This window comes from Mus pahari, chromosome 12 (assembly GCF_900095145.1).
Source record: "Mus pahari chromosome 12, PAHARI_EIJ_v1.1, whole genome shotgun sequence".
Lineage (NCBI taxonomy): Eukaryota > Metazoa > Chordata > Mammalia > Rodentia > Muridae > Mus > Mus pahari.
In genome coordinates this window covers 83,406,645-83,418,859 of record NC_034601.1, presented here as the reverse complement: position 1 = coordinate 83,418,859, position 12,215 = coordinate 83,406,645, and the positions used below count along the sequence as shown (strand labels likewise).

The following is a 12,215-nucleotide window of genomic DNA, read 5'->3' as shown; positions in this document are numbered from 1 at the left end:
TGCTGCAGGGACTTGTGGGAGCTTTGCTGCAGGGACTTGTGGGAGCTTTGCTGCAGGGACTTGCTTGTATCCTATACTGGATTAGGAAGCAGAGATGGTCCTGAAGGAGAGGTGGGCTTAACCGTCAAAGGCTCTCCCACTAGCCTATGCTCCTCAGCTAGGTTGCACCTCCTAATGGCTCCTTAGCCTTCCAGAACAGTGCCACCTGAGCCTGTGTTTAAACACTTCTCCTTCATATGGTAACATAATTTCTTACTGGCGATTGCTATTGGAACCAATAGTGGTTTCTGTACAATTGAGTGGTGTCTCGGTCATCCCCATCCCCTTGACTGTCTTATAATTCTCTGGAGCTTACAGTATGTTTTCAGGAAAGAAAGACCATTGTTCAAGTGCCCAGCAAGTCACCAAGGAGAGTGGCATCCCTGTGACTGGGCTCTGAAAATGAAAAGGGAATAAACACTTCTAAAGACCTGCTGTCAGAAGTTGACAGGACAACGCTTTATAGGTGGGGCAGTGCAAGCCATGGGGTGGCCAAGCTGCCCTGCCTGTGTTAGAGCACCCCACCCAGTGAGACACCCATGGGTAGTGACACTGGGACACTAGTATTGGAGAATATCAGTATGTCCCAAGGTCATCCACATAGCTCAAACCACACAGGGCACATAGCTGTATAGCCATGTCCTCTCCCTGTTCTACCAGAAAAATCTGAAATTCCGTTTCTGCATGAAAGCTCCCAGTGTGTAAACATTGGCAACTGCTCTTCTTCAGGTTGTGAGGTGGCTGCCACTGGGTGGGAACTACTAACCAGGCCTTTGTGTTGAGGGAGCAAGGACAGCTCTGGGTCTCCCACATTCTAGTTCAGAGCATGAGCCCAACTCCGGAACATGAACATCGGCTTCCCTCTGTAACTTGATGGCAGCCCCCTGGTTTCCCTAAAGGGCACCCAAGTTGCAGTGGGATTGTGTTCGTCATATGACAAAGTGTCCCCAGCACTTTCCCATCATGTCACTCTCCTGAAGGATGAGGGAGCAGGGGATGGCATATTTCAGCATGCAGCAGCTTATCGGACTTGAAATTAGTCAGCAGAGGGGGAAGCAGGAAGGACCTGAGGACGGGCTGTATGCTGCTTCCGCCCAGGACCTGGAAACCAACCGTGGGCAGTGATGGAGACAGCAGGGAAGGCCACACAGCACATTTCTCCCAGATCTTACTTCTGAGCTGCCTCCCAAATCTGAACCTCAGTTGGGGACTGGATTTTCAAGGAGGGGTTGTTGTGTTTTGTTTTCTTTCTTTTTTAGACAGACTTTCATGTAGCCCAGGCTGTTCTGGGTCTCACGATTTAGCCAAAGATAACCGTGAATTTCTTATCCTCCGGCCTCCACCTTCCAAGAGCTGGGATTACAGGCGTGCATCACACTGGTGCGTGCAGTGTGGGGGGTCAAACCCAGGGCTGAGGAGCGCCCGGCCCTGAGGCTGAGTTTCTGTCCAGTGTTAGGGAATCACAGGTTCTAGCCCGGCCTCCCTGTTCCCCTCCTAGAGCAGTTCCCCCCTCAGTGACTGCCAGTTTCTCTCCAGGCCTCAGTGTTGGCTGTGTCCCCAGGCTGCCTGGAGGGAACTTCCAGAGGTTTTCTCAGTCCTGAAGAGAGTGGGAATGGGCTGCTGCCTGGGTAGGGCAAGCTGAGGAGTGCCCCCCTCCCCCCCCCCCACCAGAAAGCAGCTCATACTCGGGGACGGACTTGTTGGAAAGATTGAGTTGAGGATTGGGAAAGCCATTTGACACCTGGATGAAGGAAGACAGCCATGTGGGTGAGCCTGCAGAGGAGGTGGGTGTCGTCAGCAAGCGTGGCCAGGGTCCCCACAGGCAGTAGCCCAGGCTTTGTGTGAGATCTAAGCATCTGCCTTTGGGTGAGATTGCATCAGAGCAGAAGATAAAAGTCATAGAAGCAAGTGAGTCGAGTCTGGGAAGAACTGACGGGGATGGCTAAGCATTGGCTCTGGCCTTGGAATCTCCAAATCAGCGCTGCCTCCCTTAATCTGAAGTGATGTCAGAGTTGCCTCCCTTAATCCTCTGTGATGGTCTCCAGGTTGTTAGAAACCACCGATTGCCCATGGCTGGTTCTCAAGCTTTGCAAGCAGTGCTTTTCCAAGAAGTTACAGAGGGAAGGTGATCTTTATGTGCCCAGGAAAAGTTGCAGTAATAAAGAAATAGGATTCCAAGCACCGATCCTGAAGCAGCCCTCCCCCTCCACAGTTCCTGCGGCAGCCCTACCCCCACAGCTCCTGCAGCAGCCCTACCCCCTACCCCCACAGCTCCTGCAGCAGCCCTACCCCCTACCCCCACAGTTCTTGCAGCAGCCCTACCCCCTACCCCCACAGTTCCTGCAGCAGCCCTCAGATCTTGGTCAGCATCCTTCTGAGAGCACTGTCTAGGAGTCTGCACTAACAGACTTCCAGGTGCCCTGGTTTTTCAGTTCCCTAGTGAGTTTGTAGACTGGCAGGGTAGACATATAGGGCACATCAAAAGGCTCTTGGTGGCATATTTTCTTCCCCTACTTTTCTCTCCGTTGGAGAATCAGAGAGTCTGTCTGCAGGCTCCTATGAGACCCTCTAAGAAGCTACGTCCATTTTACCTCATAGACCTGATTCTCCTTGGAGTCCCTCTGCCCCTCACCATGCTGTCTGAAAACTTTTGATAAGCTTGTTTTGGCGACAGTCTGCCTCAGAATCCTGGTGATTGACACGCACCTTCTGCTCAGCATCCCAAACATTTTTAGTATAAATTCATCTAAATCTTTTGGTGTTGGCAGCCCTGGGTAATCTGGCAAAGCAAACACCGGAACACCGTGGCTGGTTCTTACATAACCCCACGGCTGGCAGCAAGGCGCCAGGCTCCGAAATTAAGCAACACTTGCTCATCTGAGAAGACGTGTGTGTGTGTGTGTGTGTGTGTGTGTGTGTGTGTGTGTGTGTGTGTGTATTAATGCGTCCTGTTTGTTCTGCTCACATATATTGTTCATAATTACTGACTTACTTTGAATAAAGCTTTCAATGTGGAAGGTTTGGCTTAACTTGTGGACATTTAAAAGCTGACACTCCACCTAGCCTAGAGAAGACCTTCAGGAGATAATGAGATGGGGTGGGGGGATGGGGGGATAGGGCTGACTGATTCAGACTGGTAGTTACAAGTAGGCCTGGCACTCTGGACAGAAGGGGGGGGTACTGTCATCTGCGCTCTGGTACCCCCACCCCTCACAGGCACAGGACCTGGCTGGACATGCTTATTGGTTATAAGCTGCATTCTTTCCATTTCTTCCTCCTTTTCTGATAAAAAGAAAAAGTGTTTAGCTGTGGAGCAGGGCTCCCCCTCAGGCTCAGACCCCGGATTCTCTGTCAGACTTCTGTTGCCCTGGCAAATGCCTGCCGTCCTCTGCCATCTTTCTTGTCAAAGAAAGGACATTCTTTGCTTGGATTCCTTGAGCCCTTTAGGAAACCCACAAATGGTGCCCATCCCTGGCCCTGCAACTACAGTAGGGAAGTTTTCAAAGGAGGCTCTTGGGTGCTCTTCCATCATCCGCTGAGAGCTGGGCCTTTCATCCAATGAAGCACATGCGGAGCTGGTAAAAACACTGCACTTCAAAACAAACCCAACTTTCCCCATTTTCCTTAAAAAACAGCTCACTGACCAAGACAGATTTCAAAATGTTTCTCTGATGCCCAGCAAGACACATCAGTTGAGGTTTTTCAGGAAATAACAGGGCTAGCAAGACTTGCGTTGCCAGGTCTCTCAAAGCCCTAGGACTCCCTGGAGGCTAATAGCTGTTTACAGCCACAGACCTTCCTCCCTCCTTTGTAACATTTTCCATCTTAAGCCAGAAGCACGTTGTCTGGGCGGCTGAGTGGAATTACTACCAGTGGGAACTATGCCGCAAGAGGGGCGGTAAAGAGGCTCAGCAAACCTTAGCGCCTTTTCCACCCTCCGAGCAGAGGTAATTAGCATAGGGAAAATGACTAAGGTGTTGACGTCACCTCTTTCCAGTAGAAACTTACACTCTGTCCCTGTCTGCCCGAGGGCATGCGGGACTTGACTCAGGAATTTGCTGTCTACAGGACGCTCTGGAAGCCTAGCCCTCCCCGCCCCCAGGGGGCTGGCTCTCCACGGAGCTTTATAAGCTGCGGCCGGAGAACGGACCCGTGGTCTCGCTCGCTCTCTTGCAAAGGAATCTCCAGCTTGGGCTTGACTGAGAGCGAGTCGTTCGTTAAGCGTCTGCCCTGTGAAAAAGCAGAATGCATTTTAGGGACTTTAACTACAATTTTAGCTCCCTGATTGCTTGTGTGGCAAACGATGATGTCTTCAGCGAAAGTGAGACCAGGGTAAGCCTTCTGACGAACTGTGATTTCTGAGCATTTTCCAAGCACGAGGCTAATCACAATTAGCCAAAATACTCAGGGGTGGGTGGCTCTCCCCTGGGGGTTTATCATGTAAGCCCCAAAGTATTTATAGCCTTGAAAATCAGAAGCTGTTGCCTGAAGAATTAACTGGGATTGGATCTGGGGAGAGCGTCTTTGAATGCTCCCAGGTTCCTTGCGTAGGAGGTGCGGACTTTGTGTGTGTGTGGCCGTGCTGGGCTCTGGTGAACTCCGGAGGGAAGCTGCTTTCCAGCTCTTGTGCCTGGAGTCCCTCGTGGGAAATGAATACTGTGAATGGATTGCCTGCGTACAGTAATGGCAGGGGTCTGCCTCCAGCTTTCAGGTCTTTCTGAGTAGAGAAAAAAATGGAGACAAAGCAAATACTAGAACTCAGTGTAGGGCGGCTCTCACCCAAGTGATTACCATCTTAATCTCTGCGCAGCGGAAGGGGTTCCCCATTGGTTGCTACCAAGCCATCTAATTGATCTTTAGTAAGAATCATAGATGAATGGATACTGAATATGTTCTGGGTTTTAGTGGGGATGGTGTTTGTGTGCTATGCTTTATATTCAAGCCATATTAGGACCTGTAGAGGGTTTGGTTATTGTTAGCTAATTGTGTATAATGTTTGAGAAACTGGGACAGGAGTTCTTGAACTTGATGGTAGAATACACTGTATTCATAGACATACTACAGACTTTGTGCTGAGTGTTTTTAGCCTGATAAGTGAAACCATTCAATTGTTCCTTAATTAAGTAGAGATACAATACAACTGTCACTGCTAGGTACCTACTATTAGAACAAATAAGATTATTTCATAAATGTGTGGTGGTGTGGATTAGGCAAGAGTGTGTGTTCTCTGGTGCTTTGGTTCTGAGCCCTGACTTGCATTCTAAAAATATTCACCAAAGTCATCTCTCCCAAATTCTGAATCATAACTTCAAAACTACACAGTCACAGTGCCTATTGATGAGGTCATGCGTAATCTCAGCTTTACCAAGAAACCCTTAAGCCAGAAACTCACCCAGTGCCCAAGAGAGATGGAAGAGAGACATGGCCCAGCCAGCGACATCCAGGTCAGAAGTCAGCCCTGCTTTCTCCACACCCATCTCTTCTGCGAGCCCCTAGTGGGGACACAGAAATGTTCCTGGAATGAAGAAAAGCCAGGAAGTACTGAGAGCAAGGTGGGAGACCTGCAGGCTCCTCTGCCTCCTGCCTCCGAGAGGAAAGGGCTCAGGTGTAAGCCATTAGGCCTTTATTCCTGAAGATGACTGACTCAGTGTACCCTCTTGTGCCTCAGGTGTTCTCCTGTGCTGAGAACACCTCTCAGGATGCAGGATCTCTGCCAGCCGCATTCTCAACTCCCCTCCTTCCAGAAGTTCCCACAAATGGCCCTGTGAGTGTTCAGAGTGGAACTCAGAAAGCACCTGGCATCTAACAGCTCAAGCATCTTCCCGGAGTCCCCAGGAGGTGCAGCCCCTCTCCTCCCCTCCCCACACAGGGCCTCAGGAGAGGGTGGGGCTCCCCAGCCTTTTCCAGGAGGCTGATGAGGTTTTTCCAGAAGCCAAGAGCCAAGCTTGTAATCCCCGAATCTGGGCTTTCCATGCTAAGAGCTCATGATATTTCATAATTCTCAGCAACCCTTACAACACCAGGGTGAGCTGATCTACCTGCATGAAAGCCACGGCTGGGCAGAGGGCCCATTTGCACCTTGTTCAATCTTAAACCAGTATTCTTTCTTCAGAGAGTTAAAAAGTAACAGACTGAGATAAACCCACCGTGCAGTTCCGCCTTTAAAGCCATTGTTCCTTGTTCTTCAGTTTTTCAAAAGGTTCTTCCTCTCTACCCCTTCAAATCTGCTGCAGGGCCTTGGGCCCTTAAGAAATTCTGGAAGAACACAGTCTCCATTCCGGATGGAGTTGGCTAGTGGGTGGAGGTCACAGGATATTAGGCTTAGGATAATGAACGCCCTGACTGTACTGTACCTCCTTGGAAAGTCTTGTCCCACGTTAGAAACTTGGGGCGAGGGTCACCAGATGTTGAGACTCTTAGCTGAGGTGCAGAAAAGGGGGCTGTGGATGTGGTGCAGTTAGTTGTTCTGCTGGTTAGATGGCTGTGGTGCACTGGATCCTGTCTTCTCTCCTTCTTATGAGCTCATGTGTCTGTCTGTATGCAAGGCCTCCCGGCGCCAACGTAACAGACAGCGAAGCCCCTTAGTGGGACACGCTGTTCTCTAACACAGACTTTTGGTATCCTGAAGTGACTGATCACTCACTTCTTCACCAAGGACAGTGACTGAGGACACAGTGAATTTTAAACCCTTTTATTATTTTTCAGGCCAAATTTGAATCCCTCTTCAGGACTTATGACAAGGACACCACCTTCCAGTATTTTAAGAGCTTCAAACGTGTCCGAATAAACTTCAGCAACCCCTTATCTGCGGCCGATGCCAGGCTGCGGCTGCATAAGACCGAGTTCCTGGGGAAGGAAATGAAGTTGTATTTTGCCCAGGTAAGTGTGTTCATTGTGAAGTGGGTTCCTCCCGGCAACGCACCTTATATGCTGATTGTGTTATACGTTGGAAACCGAGTTCACCTCAAAACAGGCAGGATTCTGAACTTGAGTTCTTAGGGTCTCAACTGCTGTGTAAAGGGATCGGGTGAAGGGGACAGTAAGCCCGGACCTTCCTGGGTTAAACCGTGAAGGAAGGAAAGCGAGCTCCCTTGGTCCAGGGGGCTTTGGGGTGGGGGGCGGGGAGAGTGTGCCACTGGCCACCCCTGCACACTAGTAACCTTAGCTGGGACTAGGCCAAGGACACGTCAAGAGCTGTCTCAAGCCAGTGCAGGTTCTCAACGGCTCACCTTGTAAGCCTGTATTCAGATCAGCACAGGGCTGTCAGTGGGGGCGGGGGTCATCACATGGTTGAGACTCTTAGCTGAGGTGCAGAAAAGGGGGCTGTGGATGGGTTGTCCATTGCTCTGCCAACCTCAGGTACACCTTCAAGGCAGCTCCCAACTTCCCTCTGACTGTAACAGGGACTGGTAGATCGCAGCTTCTAGAATGTTATTCCCAAGGTAACACCAGTCCTTGTCAGGCTCCGAAGCTCCTCCTCCACCCCACCCCACCCCCGATGTTACTGCGCCTTTGGCCCCTCTGACCTCAGCACTGGCCGCTTCCTTCCTTCTCAGCTGTCCCGCTCACCTCCAGCCAGCTTAGGGCTAGCAGGGCCCTGGTTGGCACCACGTAACAGGTTACCACAGGCTTCTGCAGCCTCTCGCTAACATGACATCTGCTCTGCCCTCCCCATGATGGCTGCGCCCTCTCGCACTGTGAGCCAGGAGAAGTCCTTCCCCCTTCAGTTTTCATCCAGGGTTGTCATAGACACTTGAAAAGTTTACCAACACAGGCACCAAAACCGGAATTCAGTTCTACCTTCACCCATGTACAGACCACTTTTCTGCTTCTTGGAATTGTACCTGGCGCAGCACCTGACCATCAGCCTGCCCTTGCATGCTTGCCTTCCAGAAGCTTCCGTGAACTGCCGCAACCACGCTGCATAATGATGAACTCATTTCTCTCCTCAGACTTTACACATAGGAAGTTCACACCTGGCTCCGCCCAATCCAGACAAACAGTTCCTCATCTCCCCACCGGCCTCTCCTCCCGTCGGCTGGAAACAAGTAGAAGATGCCACCCCGGTCATAAATTATGATCTTTTATATGCCATCTCCAAGCTGGGGCCAGGTAAGCAGCACCCTCAGGTGGGAGGGATGGGGACACTCTGGGGTCCCTGGGCCTCCCACGTGTGACCCCTGCATTATTCCACATTGCTGCAGCTCATGCTGGAGTGTGCACCCCTTGGAGAGTTCCAGGAGATGGTAGCAATCTGTGGGTTTTGTGCACCACTGTCCCCCCAAGCATCCCCTGAATCTATCCCTTCACCCAGCAGGCACACCCGTGTGGCTTACTCCGGACCCCAGATCATGTTGTTCCAGGTGGGATGGGAACGGCAAACAGACCAACCTCTAGGGAGTTCACATCGGTTGTCATTCCTACCTGGCTTCCGTAGTGGGTGGGAGGAAGGTCTACATTGCGGGGATGTGCGCATCTCTCACCCCACACAGCACGCCAAATCAACACTGCCCATCAGCCCCTCGTCATCTGACGTTCCTTTAGGGCAAGGGTTTTATTTTCATGGCTCATCAGCAGTTTCGTGCTGAAAGATTACATTTCTGAGAACACGGCCTAAATGGAAATTCCTCCCATGGTACAAACTGAGACTCACGTTACTAGTGCTAATTGTAGCATGAAGGTCAAAAGTGGAAACGGCCAGTGTGAGCAAGGAGACGGCTCACCATGGGGCTCCGAGTCTGTGGGTGTGTTACACATGGACACAGACCTTCATCTGCCGCAAAGGACCAGTCTATTCCAGAGGCAGGAATTGAGGCAAGCCTTCTGTCTTTATGAACCCAGACCAGGAATGAAGGTGCTGACACATTCCTACCAGGGCCATGACAGAATTCTCCACACACAGAGCCAGCACACTTCATTCAGCCTTCAGGGCTATGGAGGCACCCTGCTGAGGGCAGTCTGACCTTCATCCACGCAGTTAGTGCCGTTTCTGTATGTTATTGGATGTGTGTGTTGCTGTATGTGATCTCAGTTCTGCCTTCGGGCCAAGGGTAGATAGTTATAGCAGCCCTCCACACTCGAAGAGAGCCGAGCTCCTTCGCTCTCTAGCCTCATTGGTGGGAGAGGCCATGCTGCCGCCTTGTTCACAAGTGCCATGCCTCCCACATCTAAGGAGCAGTCTAGAAAGTGGGCAGGCAGCCTCACCAAGCCGCTATAGCAGCTTGAAACTTAGCCGGTTCAACAACAGGGCTCAAACCTGGGCCTTGCATCTGCTGGCAAGCACCTCTTGTCTAGTCTACATCCCCAGTGCCCTCCATTTGTAAATCTAGGTGGCATTTGTCAAGGCATGTATGTCATGAGCCCACCGCTGGGCATTGGGGATTTGTTCTCTCATGGAAATGGCCCCACCGATGCCTTTGTTGCCCCATTTACAAAGGAGACGAAGGGCACAAAGAAGTGAGACAGGCCCGGGACAAGTCTTCCATCCACTCCCTACCACACACGACCACTCTGCCATGCCACCTCCCTCAAGGGACGTCCCAGACCCTTCCTTTCCAGCCAGGTTTCTTGGTGACAGAAGGCCCATCCTAATCTTGCTGTACCACAATGGTGTGAAGGTGCTTGAGCCTGGGCAAGCTCAGGCTAGCCCAGAAGAGCAATAAGGAAGAGGGTGAAGGGAGAGGGGATGGTGTGGCTGAAGGTGCACTTGGCCTCCAGTGTCACATAAGTCAGGCATGGTGGTGCAGAACCTCTGGTCCCAGCATCCAGAAGGTGAGGTAAGAGCAGCAGGCATCACTGAGTGCCAGGCAGCCCATACAAACAATATAAAACCAAGGGAAGGATGAGAAGGTTGGGCAGATTCACATGGGGCTGCCTGCTCTGGAGCCCCACCCACAGGACATGTGTCTCCAGCAGTGGTGTTTGCCTCCCATAACCGCCCTTTGCGAATGCTGCTGGGAGCCCCTGGTGGACATGAGAAAGGTTAGCTATCAGTGCTTGACTGAGAGCAATTCTGTGGTGCAAATGTTCTGTCTTGTGAATAAGCTATCCATGAGGAGGCACAAGGGCAGGCTGGGTCTGGCTAAGTCTCTCAGCCTATCAGAAGACAGGCAAAAAGTGGCCGGCCAAGCAAACCCTGGTGTCCCCCCAGGTCCCTGCCTGCCATCCTCAAGGACAAGCCCCGGCCACCGCTCACCGTGCGCTTGTTTCCTTCCCCAGGAGAGAAGTATGAGCTGCATGCAGCGACAGACACCACTCCCAGTGTGGTGGTCCACGTGTGCGAGAGTGACCAAGAGAATGAAGAGGAAGAGGAAGAGATGGAGAGGATGAAGAGACCCAAGCCAAAAATCATCCAGACGCGGAGGCCAGAGTACACACCTATCCACCTCAGCTGAACCGGCACAGACCGAGACAGCGCGTTCTGAATCCCAATGTGGGAAGGAATCTTTACTGTGCAGGTGGCTGGTCATGGCTTTGGAGGCGACAGCCGTGACCACTGTGGCAGAAATTCCAGTTCATGTTGCTCAGAAGAGAGTCAAGGCCTCCTCTCCTTGTTCTGATGCTGCCCCTCAGTCCATGTCCACAGCATCTGGGACTGTCTTGGGCCATTCACTGAATGTGTGGCAATCACACAAGGACACTGGGGACATCCTGAGAAAACTGATAGTTTTTGTAATTGCTCTTTTCTAGGCTCTGTTTTTGGCAAAGACAGGTTGACTGGTGGCCCAGGGAGAGATTTCTGTTTCCAACCAGAGTTCAGGGTGCAGCGCCCCCACTGGTAGGCAGAGGCACACACCCCCAAAGCCACCAAGTGTCCAGTGCAGAAAGGTTGTGGGACAACCCCTGCACCGTGTAGAATTGTCCTTCTTGTTCCTTCCCCATGGTCTGACGTTCATGCATGTGTATTACTGGGTTCCAAGACCAGCCTTTGGTCACATAGGAAATTACTCTGTTTTCCATCTTGGGAAGCCAGGAAAGTTCTGGAACACTCTTACCATGCGTCCTGGTAGTCTCTGCGCATGGGGTCGAGGCTGGAGACGTTCACACGTCACCCTGCCTGGTGCACCGCCTCACTTGTGCTTCCCTGCAAAAGAAGTTGATCTTGAGTCCCCGAGTAGAACTTAGCTTAACCTGTGGGAGAGCAGCGGGATTGCCGTCTGTCTCGGGTGGGAAGGGTTGGTTGGTTTGGGTGTTTGTGTTCAGCACTGGTCTCCATTGTCCTTCATGTAGTGGTTTGTGTGTGAATTTCAGCCCGAACCCGCTTTGGGAACTGTTGGTCGAGACAGTTTTTCACCCCCATTGAAACATGAAGATAAACTTGTAAATAAAGCCAAGAGCATATCTTAGTACCTGTCTGTACCTGGGTGGAAGTAGAGCAGAGGGAGTGTAAAGCTGCCTGCAACTTGTGCGTGGTAGAAGTTACTGTCATGGGTTTAATGGGGTGAATCAGCATGTGGAGTACGTTGTAGCCGTGTGTTCCTAGAGGACGACTTGTACGTGGTAGAAGTTACTGTCATAGGTTTAATGGGGTGAATCAGAGCATGTGGAGTACGTCGTAGCCGTGTGTTCCTAGAGGGACATAGTGCCTTTCCCCTTTCATTCAGATGACCACGACACTCAGTGAACATTTGAGAATTTCTGCTTTTCTAGTCATCGTGTGTGTATCTGGTAAATAGGTATTCTATTTTGGTCTTACAATGCCATTACAAAGTTTGTCACTCTGAATAACCTAATGCCAATTAACAGTGCATGCTTTGGGAACTCGGAAGGTGGTTTCCCCTGGGGAGCAAGTGGGTTGCTGTTCTCCAAACCCTGTTTCCAGTGCTCGGTGGGAGGGAGCCCAAAGGTGGGAGGCCATCCCATTGCTGCCGCCGGCCCAGTGTTTCTAGTTCTGCACTTTGAACCGGAGAGGCTAACCTCAAAGATATTTTTTTTAACTGCATTCTATAATAAATCAGCACAATATGCTCTTCTGGACACGTCGTTGGCTTTCTTTCTGGGACCAGTGTAGGAGGTGGCCATCATGTACCAACTCCTACTTATAATTCTGTATCAAGCACACATCACTCAGGAAGGCCAGATAACCAGAGTTAAAATTCTCAGCATCTCCTCTGTACAGGGGACAGACGATCTTATGATGTCAGCCCTGCTCACCAGCGCCTCTGCTGAGCTGCTCG

The 12,215-nt window shown here is 51.2% G+C and overlaps 1 protein-coding gene across 2 annotated transcripts in view; it reads left to right on the top strand.

Annotated features, from left to right (window-relative positions):
• Positions 1-12,015, top strand: part of Rcan1 (regulator of calcineurin 1) — a 75,273-nt gene extending 63,258 nt beyond the window's left edge. The window contains exons 1-4 of one of the 2 annotated variants that reach the window (XM_029544550.1): positions 4,187-4,371; positions 6,745-6,918; positions 7,992-8,151; positions 10,258-12,015. In XM_029544550.1, the coding sequence (XP_029400410.1) occupies positions 4,285-4,371; positions 6,745-6,918; positions 7,992-8,151; positions 10,258-10,433 (597 nt within the window). In that variant the 5' untranslated portion in view covers positions 4,187-4,284 and the 3' untranslated portion in view covers positions 10,434-12,015. Of the gene's footprint in view, positions 1-4,186; positions 4,372-6,744; positions 6,919-7,991; positions 8,152-10,257 lie in introns of those variants that run through there. The other variant, XM_029544549.1, reaches the window with a different exon arrangement.
• Positions 12,016-12,215: the final 200 nt, after the last annotated feature.